The sequence below is a fragment of the Cajanus cajan genome, chromosome 5 (assembly GCF_000230855.2).
Source record: "Cajanus cajan strain Asha chromosome 5, NIPB_CcT2T_4, whole genome shotgun sequence".
Taxonomy (NCBI): domain Eukaryota; kingdom Viridiplantae; phylum Streptophyta; class Magnoliopsida; order Fabales; family Fabaceae; genus Cajanus; species Cajanus cajan.
This window is the reverse complement of record NC_138521.1, coordinates 49,975,213-49,994,391: the sequence shown is the minus strand read 5'-3', so window position 1 is coordinate 49,994,391 and position 19,179 is coordinate 49,975,213. Positions and strand designations below refer to the sequence as shown.

At 32.2% G+C, this 19,179-nt stretch overlaps 1 protein-coding gene across 3 annotated transcripts; it reads right to left on the bottom strand.

The window, feature by feature from the left end:
• Positions 1-612: 612 nt before the first annotated feature.
• HOS15 (WD-40 repeat family protein) lies at positions 613-14,089 on the bottom strand. Of its 3 annotated transcripts, none has more exons than XM_020350436.3 (14): positions 13,709-14,084; positions 8,950-9,095; positions 8,355-8,820; positions 7,758-7,852; positions 7,607-7,653; positions 6,177-6,327; positions 5,185-5,248; positions 4,062-4,220; positions 2,954-3,075; positions 2,415-2,489; positions 2,153-2,206; positions 1,979-2,052; positions 1,401-1,475; positions 613-1,095 (listed from the first exon to the last, which is right to left on the bottom strand). In XM_020350436.3, exons 1-14 carry the CDS (start codon positions 13,767-13,769, stop codon positions 876-878), a joined length of 1,809 nt encoding a protein of 602 aa, XP_020206025.2. In that variant the 5' UTR covers positions 13,770-14,084; the 3' UTR covers positions 613-875. The 3 variants fall into 3 exon arrangements, with proteins under 3 accessions (XP_020206025.2, XP_020206026.2, XP_082931444.1); XM_083075318.1 differs by lacking the exon at positions 613-1,095 and adding an exon at positions 1,822-1,897 and having other exon boundaries at positions 1,413-1,475; positions 13,709-14,089; XM_020350437.3 differs by lacking the exon at positions 13,709-14,084 and having other exon boundaries at positions 8,355-8,828; positions 8,950-9,091.
• Positions 14,090-19,179: the final 5,090 nt, after the last annotated feature.

Sequence of the window (19,179 nt, the reverse complement as noted above, 5' to 3'; positions counted from 1 at the left end):
ATAGTTATTTTAACATTATTTTTTTATATATTTTTTTATTATCATTTTTCTAAAATCAATAATTTTTTATTTTTATTTTTGATAATTAATATATATTTATTAAATAATATGTTTATTCATTTTTTAATATCTATTTCTTTTCTGATCATCTAAAGAATATAACAAGAAAATAAATAATAAATATTTTTAAAAATTAAAATATTAATCATTTTCTTAATTCTTATACATAATCTTAAACATCAAATAAAAAAATGAAGAGAGTACAAAATAAATCTAAGTCCTCCGCGCCCACTCTTTTATCATCATAACTTAGCATGGTTAAATGTAACAAAACGATAGAAACGGATAATAATAATATTTAAATAATTTTCACTGTTTAATTGCCAAGCATCCCCCAAGATTAAAATTTATACCGAAACTAAGGTGTTTTCGAAGACCACCTGAATCTATCTCAACTCGACTTTATCAAGCTGTTAAACCCGAGATTATTCGTAATTATCATAAACATTCCATCCATTATCTTCATCGACTTGCCCTAATGGGTCAAAGGGGCTGAAAATGCAGGCCGTATGCAGCCATAAGATGCAAGAGAAAGGGCAAGTAGACAAGAAATAGACAAGTCAAACGATACTTATACAGAATATTGTCCAACTAAATCTACACATTTTTACTTATTAAGAATCAACTCCTACAAACTAATTTTTACTAATGTTTATAGCAAATTACAACGGGATCCACGAACAATGAGTTATACCTACAACTACGGTTAAACCGGGTAACCTACCCACCCAAAATACACTTCCACCAATCTCATCTTAAGGAGGAAAAGAAAGAATTTAATGTACTAGCCAGGAGAAATTGGTGCTTCACAGATATTACATTCTGAAATCCAAAACACAAACTGTATTATTAGCAAAACATGCAGCAATCTTGTCACCCTCCTTATTCCAACAGACTTCAAAAATGCCTCCATTGCCGGTGTATGTTTTGACAATCTTGCCTTCCTTCAATGACCATATGTGCATGGATCTGTCAAGAGACCCACTGACTAAATACTCACCATTGGGACTGAAAGCAACAGAATACACGGGATGCCTGTAGGACCAAATAAACTTGTCAGGAAGAAACAAAAAAAAAAAAAAAAAAAAAAAAAAAAAAAAGAAACTGCCCCGTCACTATGGCCTGATGTTTTCCACAAGTAAAACATAGTTTCATAAAGATATATAAGCATTTGAGCAACCACGAATTGAATGTTACGATTACATGTTGAACAGCCTCTTATCAGGGTGTACAACTTTGAAACAGAAAATGGAAGTCTGATATACTACCCTCTTGCATGAATAAACCAAAGAGATCAAAAGACCATCAAATAAAATAAACTCAAATCATAAAACCAGTACCTGTGTCCATCCAAGCTGTAGATTAGTTTCCCGAGTTCCACATCCCATAGCTTTACAGTTGAATCAAATGAAGCACTGCACAAAAAGATGACAACTTTGTTTTAAAATGAAATCAAACTTTCAAATAATAGCCAACAAAAAAGAAAAAATAGCAAGCAGGTACCCATCATCATAATCTAACTGTCAAGATGGGAATATTTTAGTTTTAAATTAAAGAGTAACTTCACATCAACTCCAATGCAATGTAAACCTCGTTTAACTAAAAGAATTTTACATGATGGAGGGACAGTCAATCAGAGTCAAAAAGTATAGCACAACACATTGTACAGCCAATTATAATCAATTGGAATCAGCAACCAGCCAAAAGCAGCACCCATTCAATGTAGTTCAGTTAACACTGCAATGCGACACACAACATTACCAATTGCACTTGAAGAAATGCAGTCGCCACCCATCAACTAGGATTCAGTGGTCCGGAAATAGAGTCAGCAATAATTCTACGTTTGGAGAAATCATACATAAACGCATGGATGTAAATCGAGAATGGTAAACCTAATTTCAACATGAAACTAACTTACCTAGCCAACACCAGTTTCTGATTAGGGTTATTTGTACCAGGACCAGTGGGGCTCCATCTGATGGTATAAATCTCCTACAAACCAACAACATGCAGAGTGCATAAAGAATTAAAATTTCAAATGAAGACACAAATGGAAGAGCTCACAATGGAAAGCATTCAAAACTCAAGGTACCTTGGAATGCTCCCTTAAGTCGTGAAGATAAGTATCCTGCTTCATACTCCATATCTACAAAACAAGCACATTACCGATCCAAACAAGAAACATCAAACACACAGACAGTCATTTCACAAATGAGTATTACTGCATGTTTCTCAGGCAATAAATAATTGTATAAAAAAGTATGAAACGAAAAGCCTGTACCAGCCAAAAATAAAGTATGGAATTAAAACATAGATAAGATCATAAGGTTAGTTACTAGGTGGTCAACTTTTACCTTTGCTGTGATATCATCAGAACAGGAGGCCAGCAATGAACCTGTGGGATCCCATTTGACACAATTAACTTCACCCTGAAAATGCAGTAAGGTCATTAGCAGATGTAAATATTTATCCAATTGCTATATTGCATTCCAATGAAATATCTCAAACTAAAGCTTTGTGAACACTCAACAGACAAAAATTTCAGATCTTCAACCCTCTAACCTCAGTTAACTATGACATAAAATGCAAACACGTAGACGTAGACCCCATAATCTGCAAACCAAGTTAGAAACTGAATTTGCTACTCAGTTCACATAGTGTCGGTCATTTGAAATACACATAGAAGAGCAACTCAAGAAGTCAGGATTCATCTTGAAAATAGCAGCCCATATTTATCAACTAATCTATCTAGTAGACCTTGCCAGACATTATTAAGTATTAACTAGTGAAAAATGTAGGGGATGAACCCTTCCTCGCAATAGGGTGCAATTTCTAGCATTGAAAAATATCAGTTTATAGCATAGTTCCACACAATAAGGACTCATGTGCGAACCTGGTGCCCAGCAAAAGTTTTTATAGGGTGGCTTTCTCCAACTTTGCAAACATATATCATATTGTCTGTGGAACTTGTGGCAAAAGACACATTGTTGCGCCAATCAACATCAAGTGTTGGACCTAAACAACATATCAAGCCCAAATTAAACAATTGTTCATAAACATGGCTCAGAACATAGTCACATAATTTGCAATACTCTTCGGTACTTAGTACGGGTACCCAGTATGTAACCTTAAAAATATTGGTACATGGGGGTATATATAGGTAGTTCGTTTCAGTATGTTATTTAAATAAAATTACAATTTTATATAAAATATAATAATTATTTCATAAATTAATTTAATATAAAATGCAACATATTCATTTTTGTAACATGTTAATTTTAATATGAAATATTAACTTATAATCAACAATCAATATTATCAGTAAGTATGTACATAAACTGTTAAAAAAAATTAAGTTTTTTATATGATTAAAAATTTTGCAAACTTACATTCAACGGAAAAGATAAAAAAAAGTTACTTTGTATTTTGGTGTTTTGGAAAGAGTGATTTTACGTTTTCGTTAAAAAAAATAGATTTTCAGACACACTACAACTCTTTTAAATGATTATAAATGGTATTTGAATTCTACTAACAATTAGGAATAGCACCCTTTTAAGGAGAATAATGCTCCACGTCTCTTATAAACCAGCACAACTCCTGATACGTGGGCCATTGGCATTATCAAGAATAATGTACATCACTTTTAAAACCAACACCGCTCCTCTGAATTAATTAAAAAAAAAATCATCTTTCTCTTCTCTTTCACTGTCTTATTTTTCACCTTTTGTCTTCCTCTTCTCTTTCACCCAGTCCTATTTTTCACTACTCTTCACTGTTCATGGAGCATTATCAATTACTGCCTTATTTTTCTCGTTCTTTTCTTCAAAAGAATTCAATGAAGAATTTCAGAGAATAGGTTTGAAAAACTACCGCAAATTGGTTCGCATGAACCAATTCACAGTTCTTCCATATAGAGCAAATTATGTGACTATGTTTCAGAAAACTCTCACCAAGAGCTCTTTTAGAGAATTCTTCCTTGATTCTACATTCAAAATTTGTACCTGAATGAAATTCAAATTGTTGTTTCCATTCCTCTGCCTTCACATCCCACACAATTGCAGTTTGATCACAACTTCCAGTCAGAAGATAATCGCCTTTCTTATTCCACTTCAGAGAGAATATTGGTCCCTTGTGCTTGCTTAATGTACTCTTCAGTTCACCTAGTCATAGATATCACCACACGATCAAAACAACTACCATGATTGAAGTCCTAAAGAAAATTCAAATACACCCAAAGTTTACTTAAAGACATCAACAGTAGAACTCAGTGTCATTACAACTAGGATGAATGCAACAACAAATATCAGACATTAATATACCCATTGCAGATACTCTCACAACAAGACAGATAGAAAAATAAACACTTAAAAATAAAGTGTATATGTGAGCCAGCATAAACTACTAATTGTAAGACAAAAGTATAATATCTTTACCATTCAAATCAATCAGTTTGATGTTCAGTAAATCAATTCTCTGACTGAAAAACATTACTTGAGAAGATTAATGTTGCTCGCAATCATTTTGGATATAAGAAAGCACAATTGCATCACCAAGCTACTATATGATCAACAGACCACTGACATGATTATGACTTCACATAACCAAAAATATTGCAGGACAAACAAGTAGTCATTATTTGTAAAGATTAACCATTAAAATGCCACCACTATGCAAATAATAATTCAAATTCTTCCTTTTTTATCATGATTGTAGAAGTAAATGTACACATAAACAGGAAGCAATCACCCACCTCCCCAGAACACTTAACTAAGCTTCCAAGATAGCTAAAAAGTCTCAACCACCCCAATACGTTGCAGGACTAACAAGTAGTCAGTATTTGTAAAGATTAACCATTAAAATGCCACCACTATGCAAATAATAATTCAAATTCTTCCTTTTTAATCATGATTGTAGAAGTAAATGTACACATAAACAGGGAGCAATCACCCACCTCCCCAGAACACTTAACTAAGCTCCCAAGATAGCTAAAAATTCTCAAGCACCCCAATACGATAACAGCAAACAAAAATATGATCCCAAGGCATTTTTTCATTCTTTTCATCTATCACATATAAACCTTTAAAGGATACAACAAAATCTAAGGATACAAAAAAAATGACCTACCATTAGTGGTCCAAATTCTTGCTTGCCCATCATATGAACCAGTTGCAAGAAGTGTCCCCTCCCCCTGTACAACAGCCACCAGAGTGAACTCTCCATCATAAGGTGTAAAACATCACTAGCAAATATTACAGATAACAACCTTAAAAAACATCTTAGTGTCAAGATTAATACCCAAGAATTTTTTATTTTTTTTTTGAAGGTGGGGAACAAGTTTATCTTAGGAGAAAAGGGGGAACGAAGAGAATTATGATTGAATACAAAGCACCCACTTCATGGCTTCATAGAATAATGTAAAAAGAAATTGATTTATAGAATCAGGCTTGCATTTCATGAAGTATTTCAGGGGAGGGACAATTTTAAATGATATCTTCTCACTTCTCAGGTTCAATAGACAGAAAGATTGCTGAATAAAGGGTGCACCTAAAATTAAAATAGGGAAACAAAGGCAGGTTGCTTCCCACTGCAAAATGGGAGTTACAAAAAAATCCCAAGACAATTATTTGAATGTGGCTGAAGAAACCAGTGTAAAGACACAAAAAGGAGAGGAAGAAAAACACAATTTAAAAACATAACCACACTGTTTGAGCTAACTTGTTACAGATGTATTTGTAAACTTTGAAAACTAATTTAAAAAACAGATTCTAATGTTGGATTTCCCTATAGAAACGTAAACTGTTGTGATTATCTAAAGTCAAAAAAGTAGTATGCTTATTAAATATTAATACTTGGGTGAATGAGTGGTCCCTCCTCTTTAACTTATCTAACAGAGACTCTTAAGTCTAGCTTTGAAGGATTCTTCATTTGTAAATAAATCTTATTATATGATAATAACTTTTGTATAGAAAATTATCGTATTACCCCCTTACTATTTTATTGGGAGGGTGGAGGGCTTTACAGAATTTATTACAAAGAACCAAAAAATACAGCATTGGTAAACATAGAAATACAAGTAGTAGTCCCGGATTTAAATCATAATATGCAATTGAACTCACATTCCAATCAAGTGTAGTGACATCTTTACTCTTTTCATTTGTTTTACCCCTAACATGCTTCAACACCAACACATTCAGAGGACCACTCTGTGAAGCAGGCTTACATCTCCCTTCTGCTATCGTCCAAATACGAGCTGTCGAATCCCCAGATCTAAAAGTTGGAATGATAATGGGAAAGTGAAAAAAAATATTATATGAAGCCATCAATCAGGATTCAATTTTCAAAATCACAATATTGAAAGGCATGATCATTAAAGTAACTTTTAAAAGTGCTTCAGAACCCAAAAAAGAAAAGCACTGAAACAAGTGCATGGCATTGCAACAACGATAAGCTATAAAATTGTATGACAAGGAAAAGTAAAGCTAGAATTCGTTATCTTAAATGTAAACTATCATGTCCATTAACACAAACAAACAAACAACTTCAAAACTTTATTAATTATAAAATTTGAAGCATTGTGATCCAGCTCAAGCTAATTTGTCTCTATCAAAACAATTTTTAATTTCAGAAGTTATTAAGAAAAAGTTCAGAAGAATTCCTTAAAAGTGTTTCCAAATAATATATATATATATATATACACACATATATATGTATGTATGTATGTACGTACGTATATATAATATAATGTATAAGGAAAATGAAAAGGCATGTGACTATTAGAAATATTGCAAATTTGAACAAAAATAATCATGTGCTATTGCATCTGTCTATTGTACATTTCCATAAGTTTCATAATGAATAAACTGCAATATTCATCTTACTCTTGATATCCAAATGTCTGTCACAGTTTAACCAATTCTCAACGATAGACATTGCATATCTTACATAACCCATTTGTAAAGTTCAAGCCAACTTTTGCATCTATAACTTCTAAGAGAACGCTCAAATGGCCAAGAAAAAGGAGAACTAGAGAAACAGAGATCCCATTGTCCTTTTATTTCAAGAATAGTTAAGCTTGAATACTGGATGCTAGTGAAAATTGTTGAAATGAAACTAATTGGATATCATTAAATAATTTAAATCATTTGAAAGTTCTTCATGAAATCCATTTACAAATGGAAAGGACTTGCCAGCACCCATTGATTTTAAAACATTAGTGCACTATGAAAGCATTTTAATTCCAGAAACACCAGGTTTTTAAAAAAATATTCATGTTAATTACTCGATTTAATTTTCCATTTTATAAACTAAAAAAAAAAAAGTTAACAGTTTCAGAAATTGAATGACAATTAACAATAACAATGTTTCCAAACAGGTTCAATTGAATGCATTAAGCTTTCCTCGATAATAAAGGAAGTCAAACAAAAATGGAAGCATTAAAAACAAATGGTAATCCAAAATGCATGATATTATGTGCATTATCCATTATGTTATGCACATTTTAATACATATTTATGCAAAAATAAATCATTATCCATTTAATGCCTACCCTGATGCAAGAAGGGATCCAGTAGGGCTCCATGCACAAGCACACACCTAAAATAAATGATGAACAAGCCAATTAACAGAGAGTTTAACAGAAGAAATGCTAGATGAAAAGAAAATTAAGAAACAAGAGCAGCACTTAAGATATACTTAACCTCTGAAGTATGACCTTCCAAAATTGTCACATCTGAACTAGGAATTTCACATAGCTGAGATGTTGATGTTGTAGAGATGTCCATTGGTTCTGGTCCTATTAAAGCAAATGGAAAATTCCTATGAAGGAAGGATATTAATTGAAACAGACCGCTAGTCTGTATTTTTTGTGACACTGCCACATACAATGAATTACTCCTATTAACAACATTTAGGGGCAAAGGACTCTAGTGGTGTAGACACTTGCAACTATAATAAGCAATCTAAAAAAAATAGGATAAAGTTATTTTTAAAAAAATCATATTTGCAAGAAAACTACGGTATCAAGGGTTATTATTTTAGTCATTTGTCACTAGTCATTAAACCACTCCTGCTTCATAACCCAACCACAATATTCAAGCAAATATATTATATATTTTAGACAGAGCAAGCAATGACAGAAACATGTAAAGATGAACAGAAAATAGGGGATAACAAAGGAAAATGGAATTATTTGACAGGACAGATTTTAGTAAGAAAATGCAGCTAAGAACCAAACATGCAAGAATGAACATATTCTACAATAAACTGTAAGTCATTTCCACTGAACAGAAGATTACCTCCAACTGCTCCATTATCTTCATGCTTTACATGAACCCTATCTTCATGATCTATGACCATTTCTCTGGCAGACTGATCTCCATGCTGTTGTTCTCGCTCTTTATCATTTTCTACCTTCTCCCTATCTTTTTCAGCTTCTTTCTCCCTTTCACGTCTATCCTTTTCAGCTTCTTTCTCCCGTTCGCGTCTATCCTTTTCAGCTTCTTTCTCCCTTTCACGTCTATCCTTTTCAGCTTCTTTCTCCCTTTCGCGTCTATCCTTTTCAACTTCTTTCTCTCTTTCACGTCTTTCCTTTTCTCTTGCCCGTACACGTTCACCTTCATGCTCCTTTTCAAATTCCTTCTTTCTTTCCTTCAGTAGTTTTTTCCTTCTTTCACTTATCATTTGCCTAAGCTCATGCACATCTTTCGTGATAAGATCCAAAGGTTGTAAGAATGAAAAATCTTCTTCCAGGTCGGCATCACACTGGCAGGCTTAAAAGAAACATTGATCAACATGAAACCTAGGGTATAAAAGCTTATAAAGGTCTACTCAAATGGATGAATGTTATGTTGATAGTAAATCAAGAATGCAAAAAAAGTAGAAAATGCTAACATTGCTTAAGTTGGCTTCCATTTCAAAGTACTGTAGACCTTTCTGAACAAATGTAACAAGAGCATGTGGTGGCACCAAATTTCCATCAATGGAGCATTTGTTAATACCAGCTTCATATCCAAAAGTAAAAGCAGCATGTGTGAAACCTGCAGTAGTGATGTAACACAAGTAATCAGTAAACCAATTAATTTGCTGGCTATATGGCCATTTCATAAATATCAAAAGCTTCATATAAATGGAAAGCATGACTTTCTATTGTTCAGTAAACAAATTACGTACTCAACCTCATGAAGTTTTCATAATTCTGATGAATACCCTAGTCTATATGATTACTCATTTCCTCTACAACAATGGCACCAACATATTGCTACCATTACAAAATAACTTCAGATATCAAAGCTTAAAAAAGTGAAATCAATATCAGCAATTATGTCTTAACAATGTATGCAATAATGTTCTGTTGTAAATCATATCTAAATCCTTCTTAATGATTTTGACTATATAATTTTTTTTTTTTTTTTGTCTCCTCTACCTCTAGTGATTTGATACGTATGGAGTAATGATAGAAATAAGGGCTGAAAATATCTGTATTATTTACATATTCAGGTCTGGAATTAAGGACAACATCCTGAGATATAACACTATTACAGTATAAACGAGGAAGTAAATAAGAGAACTACTCCTCAGGAACTGAGAGCATAGTAGTCAATAGCGGCCGGAGCGGCCGCTATCGCGGCGCTCTGGAGCGGAGCGGCCTCACCCCGCAATCTGGCTGCTGGAGCGGAGCGGATTTGTGTAGCGGCTGGAGCGGCCGTGTCGGAGGCGGAGCGGAGCGGCCCAAATCGCGGAATCGCGGCGCGATTTCAGACTTACCCTTCATTAAGGGTAAGTCGGTCTTTTCAATGGGATTTTTTTGCCCTAATCCTCCCTTTCCCTCTCGCGATTTCAGACTCATCCAAACCAAACCCCTCCTTTCGTCTCTCCCTTTCTTCTTCTCTGGCTATCGTGCGTGCAGCGTGCAGCTCCGACGAACTCCGGCTCCGACGCACCTCCATCGCCGACGCGCCTCCAGCTCCGATGCACCTCGGACTCCGACGCGCCTCCAGGTCCGACGCAGCTCCGACGTGGCCGCAAGCTCCGACGCGCGTTTGTCTTCTATTCTCCTTCTATTCTCCTTCGAGGATGCCTTTTATGCAACATGCAACATATTCTTTTTTTAATTATTTATTAAATTATTTCAACTGATTTTTTTTTAATTTCTGATTTAATTTAATTGAACAAATTTTATTTTTAAATTCTGATTAAATTTAATTCAACAAATTTTATTTTTAAATTCTGATTAAATTTAATTCAGCAAATTTAATTTTTAATTTCTAATTAAATTTAATTCAGAAAAATTTATTTTTAATTTCTGATTAAATTTAATTCAGAAAATTTTATTTTTAATTTCTGATTAAATTTAATTCAGCAAATTTTATTTTTAATTTCTGATTAAATTTAATTCAGAAAATTTATTTTTAATTTCAGAAAATTCTATTTCTATTTCAGCAGCATGAATTTAGAGTTATTTTTTTGTTTTTTTAGCTTATATATATATATTATTAATTATTTAATATATATAAATTAATATTTAAATAGCGGTTATCCCGCTCCGCGTCATCCCGCTATCCCAGTTTTAGGGTCGGCCGCTCGCGCCGCTATCCGGGATTGACTACTATGACTGAGAGGACTAAATTCTCACACCATTCTCAAGTTCAACTTAGTTCCAACCTAACCCACCTCCTCCCATTTCTCTCCACTTATACCACTATTATTCTGTTATCAAACTTTTCTCACTCATCCCCCCAAACCCCCAAAAAATATTCCACACACTACCGCTAAGGAATTACTTGCTCCTTTCTCCTTTATGACCCTTCTCACATACACTTAGGAAATAAAGGGCTTCGTTGGGCCAGTATAAGGGTTACACCCCATCTCATCTAATCTAATCTACTTAATATGGCTTCTCCAGACACCAAACCATAGTAGTCAATCCCGGATAGCGGCGCGGAGCGGCCGACCCTAAAACTGGGATAGCGGGATGACGCGGAGCGGGATAACCGCTATTTAAATATTAATTTATATATATTAAATAATTAATAATATATATATAAAAGCTAAAAAAACAAAAATAATTAATAATATATATATATATAGAATCAGAAATTTAAAAAAATATGCTGCTGAAATAGAAATAGAATTTTCTGAAATTAAAAATAAAATTTTCTGAATTAAATTTAATCAGAAATTAAAAATAAAATTTGCTGAATTAAATTTAATCAGAAATTAAAAATAAAATTTTCTGAATTAAATTTAATCAGAAATTAAAAATAAATTTTTCTGAATTAAATTTAATTAGAAATTAAAAATTAAATTTGCTGAATTAAATTTAATCAGAATTTAAAAATAAAATTTGTTGAATTAAATTTAATCAGAATTTAAAAATAAAATTTGTTCAATTAAATTAAATCAGAAATTAAAAAAAAATCAGTTGAAATAATTTAATAAATAATTAAAAAAAAAATATGTTGCATGTTGCATAAAAGGCATCCTCGAAGGAGAATAGAAGGAGAATAGAGACAAACGCGCGTCGGAGCTTGCGGCCACGTCGGAGCTGCGTCGGACCTGGAGGCGCGTCGGAGTCTGAGGTGCGTCGGAGCTGGAGGCGCGTCGGCGATGGAGGTGCGTCGGAGCCGGAGTTCGTCGGAGCTGCACGCTGCACGCACGATAGCCAGAGAAGAAGAAAGGGAGAGACGAAAGGAGGGGTTTGGTTTGGATGAGTCTGAAATCGCGAGAGGGAAGTGGAGGATTAGGGCAAAAAAAACCCCATTGAAAAGACCGACTTACCCTTAATGAAGGGTAAGTCTGAAATCGCGCCGCGATTCCGCGATTTGGGCCGCTCCGCTCCTCCTCCGACGCGGCCGCTCCAGCCGCTACACAAATCCGCTCCGCTCCAGCAGCCAGATTGCGGGGTGAGGCCGCTCCGCTCCGGAGCGCCGCGATAGCGGCCGCTCCGGCCGCTATTGACTACTATGCACCAAACCACCTAAGGTGAGAGCCATATGAGCTTGAAGCACAGATAATGCATTGGCTCACTAACCTAGTATTGAAATTCAACTTTTACTCATAAGAAAGGGGGCATCAAGGATCAAACTCCTAATCATGTAATCATTAGAGGCTTTGTTACCATATCAAGAACCAACTTTCTCAAAGGCTTAAGCTACTAAGTGAACACATGAATATTAAATAAATCAATTTTTCAAGAACTATCATCATAGAGATTTTTACAAAATCAACTAATAAGAAATTATCTTTGGTATAGCTTTTAAAGTAGTTACTATATAGTATATAAGTCAACAATTTTATCATACATGACAGTCTTTAATTGGATGACCGTGTAAGACAACCTTTACATTGACGATGTATTTAAATTAAATTCATAGATTTATTATATTTTTAGCATGCCCCATCAGTCCATCACAAAAAGAGCCCATTGGGCTTGCAGTGTGTAAAATGCAACGGTTTATTTTTTACCATATGCAAAACTCAACTTTTATTTAGCAGAATGGAGACAGCAAAGATCAAACACATAACAACTTGGTCATAGGGGATAGAATATTTTAATACCGAATTGAATACCAACTCACCCAAAAGTTTAAGCTGTTTGGTAACAGCACACAGATATTATATCGCCGGTTATGTGCTTATGAACAGAAACAGTTAGTCTAAAGACCAAGCAAGCATTTATTCTTCACACAAACCAAGAGTCATTTCCTAAGTTTCTGCAAGCATTCAGTTCCAGTTTTATATCTACGACGAACAGATACTTAATATCACATGTTATGTGGTTCTGAACAACAGAAGTTAGTCTAAAGACCAAGCAAACATTTATTCTTCAAACCAACAGAGACTCATTTCCTAAGTAGCCTCAGGCACTCGGTTCCATTTAGCTCAAAGATTCATCAAGCTTCCTTTTTTTCACAATCAGCAATTTACTATCCTTCAGTAATACTATTACCAGCTTACATCAATCACAATCACAACATATTAAAAGTAAGAACAGCAAATAATTAGGCATCGTTTACTTTACACATCTCAGACAGCATAAAATGAACAGAAACCAAAACCAGCAGTACCACCTCATTATCAACATATAACTGCAGTCTCAATGTATCTTAATTAAAAACCAAACGTGATAAAATAAACAGAGAATTTCAGAACTTCAAAATATCAAGTGTAAACACCAAATCAATTTTTTCAGCGGCAGATCTAACAATTTCCAGTCCTCGTTATATCTCCAACCAGGAAGAAGAAGAAGAAAAGGTGAAAGACCATTTTTTTCCGGCGTCATTAATTTTCCTTTTTTCAGCAATATCTAACCCTAATTTGCTGAAACAACATTCAAAAAACGCCAAAACCAGCTCGAAAATGTCAAATTAAAGAAGAAGAAAAAAACGATACTCGTCGAAACATCTAGAACCTTAACATCTTACATCAACACACATACACACACAAAATAAACAAGTATACGGCATATCAAAGGATTTTAAACACGAACAAAGAAAATAAAAGAAGAAAGGGCAAAAAAACCTGATTCTGGAAGGCACAGAAAAACTAGGTAATTGGCAACATCCAACCGCCACAGACACACACAAGAGAAGTACACGACATATGAATGGATTTTGGAAGACTAAGAAAGAAGAAGGAAGGGGAAAGAAACCTGATTCTTGAAGGTAGCGAAAAACTAGGTAATTGAGCTCGGCGGAGGAGATAGTAGTCATGTTCTCCGAGAACGGTTGCGCTAAACGACCATGAGGTTTCGCAGAGAGAGAGAGAGAGAGAGAGAGAGAGAGAGGAGTATAGTTGTGAATCGAGGCGAAGGGAAGTGTTATCTAAGGTAGCAGAAAGAGAAGAGAGAGCAGAGAGGGATTAGAAACTGCCACAGTCATGCTCACGGGCTCAGGTTGGGCCTGGGTTGGGTTACGTCTCCCTCTGTCTACTTTACATACACCGCTTCCGTTTCTTCTGCTTCTCCGTTCCCCGTTTATGCTTCACCTCCGTTTTCTTTTTCGCAAATTTATTAATCATATTTAAACCTAAAATGAAACCTACATGCCTCCATCCATTTTTTAATTCACGCCAATCACACCTCTCCTCAACTCAACTTCTACCTGAAGATTATTATTTATTATTTTTGAAAAAATATTTAAATTATTTCTTGTATTATTTCTACCTTAGTATAAAATGAAGGACATATTTTATATAAATTTTGCTGGTTTAAATGAAAGAATTAATGTATCGAGTGTAAGACCTCCAAGGAAAGGAGTCTATATTTTAACTTGATCAAGAAACATTTTTGTTATAATTTTTTCACCAACTCAACATGCAACGTGTCTAAAAGGGCAATATTTGGTCATTCAATAAACATCTCATCATCCTTGGAGTTATAAGGGAGGGTGAAAATCTAAAAATAAACCAACAAACCATACTACCATGAAGGACTTTCTCTCCATTTCTCTTTGTAATGTCTTTTATAAAATCTCAAATGTTGTTGCAAACCACCTCACCTTTTCTCGTAAAATGAACTTAAGAGCAATCTACTTTTGTTTAGGGACGTTCCATTTTGAGTAATGACTTAATTATTGTTATGAAGAGCATTAACATATATATTTTGTAAAATTAATGGAAAAATTGGTGAGGTTGCTTTAAAAATAAATATTAGTGGCTTTTAATCATAATATAAGTTACTATTTTATCTCTTAAACTTTTTAAATAAATTGGTCTTTCATAAAAAATTAATTAGGTAGATGCAAATGTCTTTTTGAATAAATACAATACTTTATCGTGATTGATAGAGAATGTATTGATCTTATCAACCCTATAAAAAGTTTAAGACAAGGTGACCTATTTTCACCTTACTTTTTCATTCTTTGTGTTGAAGGCCTTAGTTCTCTTCTCAAAAAAGTTAAGGCAATAGGTGATATTTATGGCATTAACATGTGTTGAGGGGTCACCATCCTCACACACATTTGACTTATTGATGAATGTTTTCTTTTTTGTAGAGTAGAAGAAAAAATAAAGACTAATACATTAAAAAGTATCCTTGACAATTATGGAAGAGCTTCAGACCAATTAATTAATTTAAAAAAATGAGATTTTTTTAGCACCAATACTTTTCTATTTCATTATTTCACATTTCCTAAGTGTGATGGAGTATCTTAGTACCAATAAGCATCTTAGTCTTCCTTTTATGGTGAGGAGTGAGAAGTAAGCTTTCTTTGACTTTTTAAAAACAAGATTTGAAAGCATGTTCATCACTAGTCTAGGAAGAATCCCTTAAGAATAAGCAAAAAAATTCTTATCAAATTTGTTGCTCGAGTAATCTTTACTTATTGCATGAGTATTTTCCTCCTTCCAACAACTCTTGAAGAAGAGATTCAAAAGATGCTTAACTCTTTTTGGTGGGTTACTAAAAGAAGTTAATGCAAAGGGATTCATTAGCTTAGTTAGGAAAAAATGAATCCAGGGAAGGAATTTGGTGGCTGGGTTTTTTACATCTCCATGACTTTAACTTGACCATGATGGGAAAGCAAAGTTGGAATACTATTGATCATGATGTTATTATTGCTCAAGTTTTCAAAGAAAAAACATTATCCTAATGAGGATTTTTTATTTGGCATAGCATCCATGCTTCATAGTTATTGGTAAAAGATGGCATGAAATGGTGTTTAGGAAATGAGAAAAAGGTTAATGTTTGGATGACATCAAATGGCATCTAGGAAACAAAAAAATGGTTAATGTTTACTCCTCACCATGGCTTTAACACCTCAAGGTCAGTATGCTCATTAATCATAATTCTATGACTTGGTGCCCTAATAACATTTATCATTTTTATCAAAGAGATGCTCACAAAATTTTCTACTTACCACTCTTACATGTTACATGTGAAGATAAACATGTTTAGAATTTGAAAAATGATTGCTACTCAATCAAATCAACTTGTCATCATATTACGGAGATAATGATTGAGAAAAAAAATTGTGAAAATTTCTAGGAAATAGATGTAGCTTTGGCATTTGTACCCTTTAAGCACATTTTATGGAGAATTCCCTCAGGTTGTCTTTTGTCTAGACATCATCTTCAAACCAAAGGTGTTTCTTACTCAAATGTATGTGTTTTCTGTTCAACAAATTGATAAAATGATTGACACATTTTCTTTGGATGTTACATGTCATTTGTATTTGGGAGACATCGAGTCTTGGAACTATTAAAAATTTTGACACTGTTAATGGTATCCATAATTTTCTTTTTTTGCCTCTTACATGAATTGCCTCAGGAACAAAATAATACTTTTTGCTATAGTAATTTGGTGTATTTGGCACCACAAGAATGAAAAGATTAAGGAAGGTATTAAAATAAGTCCGTGTGTCTTAGTTTCACTAGCACAATAAGATTTTCATGTTTGAAGTTACGTGAAAAGAAAATTTTACATCCTCATAGCGCAACAACCATCTACTACTCATTTTTCATGTCAAAAAGCAAATGCAAATAAACTCAAATGCATTTTTGATGCTACCATTTTCAATGAAGACCATTGTTTTGGTATTAGTATTTGTATATGAGAGGGCATAGCTTTTTTGTGAAGGCAAAAATAATTTTGCAAGAAAGTATCCTCCACTTCAAGAGGTAGAAGCAACAAGTCTACTAGAAGCATCCAATTGGTTATTAGAGTTTGGACTAACAATGTTGTTATAAAGATGGAATGCAAATCACTAAACGATAGTTTTCATACTAATTTATTGGTCAATTTGAGTTTCAAATTACTTTATCTAAATGAAACATAATTATCGATGGAATTCAAAATCATATGGTTAGTTTTATTTGAAGGCAAGCTAATCATGTCACTCACACCTTTACAAAGACATCAAGAGTATATGCTAGCAACCATGGTTTTAAGCTTATCTACTTTTATTAGTGTTCTTATTTGGAAAGAAATGAAACAAATCAATTCCTTTATATAAAAAAAAATAGATTATATGTTCTATAATATGATGCAACTTGACTTATTTATTAAAAAAAGTTAAGTTTAGACTTTAAAAATAAGTTATATGTGTCTTAGTTTGACTAGCACAACAAGATTTTCATGACTGGAGTTACGTGAAAAGAAAAATTTATGTCTATATGTAACAACTATCTATTGTTCACTTTTCATGGCAAAAACCAAATGCAAACAAACTCAAATGTAATGTTGATGCTATCATTTTCAATGAAACACTATTTTGGTATTTGTATTTATATTAGAAAGGGCGCGACTTTTTTCGTCAAGGCAAAAATAATTTTGCATGCAAGTATTCCTCCACCTCAAGAGGCAGAAACAACAAGCCTACAAGAAGCATCCAATTAGTTATTAGAGCTTGAGATTAGCAATATTGTTATAGAGATGAAATGCAAATCACTAATCGATGATTTTCATACTAATTTTATTGGTTAATTTGAGTTTCAACTTACTTTATCTAAGTGAAAAATAGTTCTTGGAGGAATTCCAAACCATATGGTTAGTTTTATTTAGAGGCAAGCTAATCATGTCGCCCACACTCTTGTAAAGGCATCATGATTATATGTTAGCAACCATGTTTTTGAGCTTATATCTACTTGTATAGATACTCTTATTTGGAATGAAATGCAATAAGTCAATTCTTCTATATATATATATATATATATATATATATATATATATATATAAGGTCATATATTCCATAACATGATGTAACTTGACTCATTTATTAAAAAAAAAAAAAGTTGAGTTTAGGCTTTAAAAAATGTGTTTAAGTAAAAAAAAAAGTTAGGTCTTAGACCTTAAATAATCTATTAAATATGATAAATTGACCTATTTATATGCATATTATATTATACTATTGTACATAATACATATATTACTTACATATGTTACTTGTAATAATATTAAAATAGTATATAGTTATTAATATGTCTACTTAATTTGATAAACGTACTAGGGTCCATAGACTTACTATTTTGCTTATAAGCCTTATTACAAAATAAGTTTTAAAATAAACTTACAATACAAACCAAGTTAGTAAATTGACCATTTCAAATCTATAAAAAAGGCCTACAAGTAAGTTAGGTTCAAATTTTATCTTTTTAACAAAAGTTAGACTCAAACTTACCAACTCAATCAAGGCACTGGTGAAAGATCAATGGTTTAACCGTAGTTGAACCATAGTTAAACATGTATTAATAAAATAATAATAATATTAATATTTAAATAATACACAAAATAATATTACATAAACATAATATCATAATTTTATAAAACTAAAATTAAAATTAAACATCATTTTATATATTTTTATTTTTTAAAGTGCATGTAAAAGTTCAAATATAATATTTAAGTTTAAATTTAATAAAATATAATAATATATTAATAATATTATATTTAGAGTAGAAAAATTTTAAATTAATATAATATAAAATATCATGATATAAAAATTATAAAGATTTAAATATATTTTTAGTCTCTCAAATTTAAAATAATTTTATTTTTGATCGTTCAAATTTAAAATTATTATTTTTAGTCTTTATATTTTAAAAAAAATCTTATTTAAGTTCTTATACTTAAATTTTATTAAGGAATCTATTAAATATTATCGTATAAAATCTATTTAATGATATTTCTATTAGTGAAAATATTATATTAAATCAAGTTGATAAAGATATTGTATAATTGTCTCAATTTGTCATTTTCATATATTTTATTGGTGATATGAGAAACTAAAAAAATATTTTTTAAAAAAATTATAGGGACTAAAAATAACAGTTTTGAATTTTAGAGATAAAAAATAAATTTATCATAAATTTAAGGGATTAAAAATATATTTAATTCAATTATAAATTAATATAAATGACTAAAATATCTTTATAAGAAAATTATTAAAAAATAATAAATAACATAATTTATTCTAATTTTAACTATTATTAAATATATTTATTTAATTATCATAAAATATTAAAATTTTAGAAAATAAATAAAAACATAATTTTAAAAAAAAAGATCGACTCAACCCAATTTTCTATACTAGCTCTTGATGAATTTCAAACTAATTCATCTTAGTTTTAATGGATTCTTTTACACATGATTTTAGGCTAAACGACTAATTTGGTGCAGTTTTACAA

Bases quoted from the DNA above. Each gene is read 5' to 3' on its own strand.
- HOS15 (XM_020350436.3), bottom strand. From the start codon at position 13,769: ATGACTACTATCTCCTCCGCCGAGCTCAATTACCTAGTTTTTCGCTAC. The intron at 2,490-2,953 runs GTTCGCACATGA...CTGCATTTTCAG, and splicing joins AAACTTTTGCTGGGCACCAG to GGTGAAGTTAATTGTGTCAA. The intron at 1,096-1,400 runs GTACTGGTTTTA...TTGGTCCTACAG, and splicing joins TACAGCTTGGATGGACACAG to GCATCCCGTGTATTCTGTTG.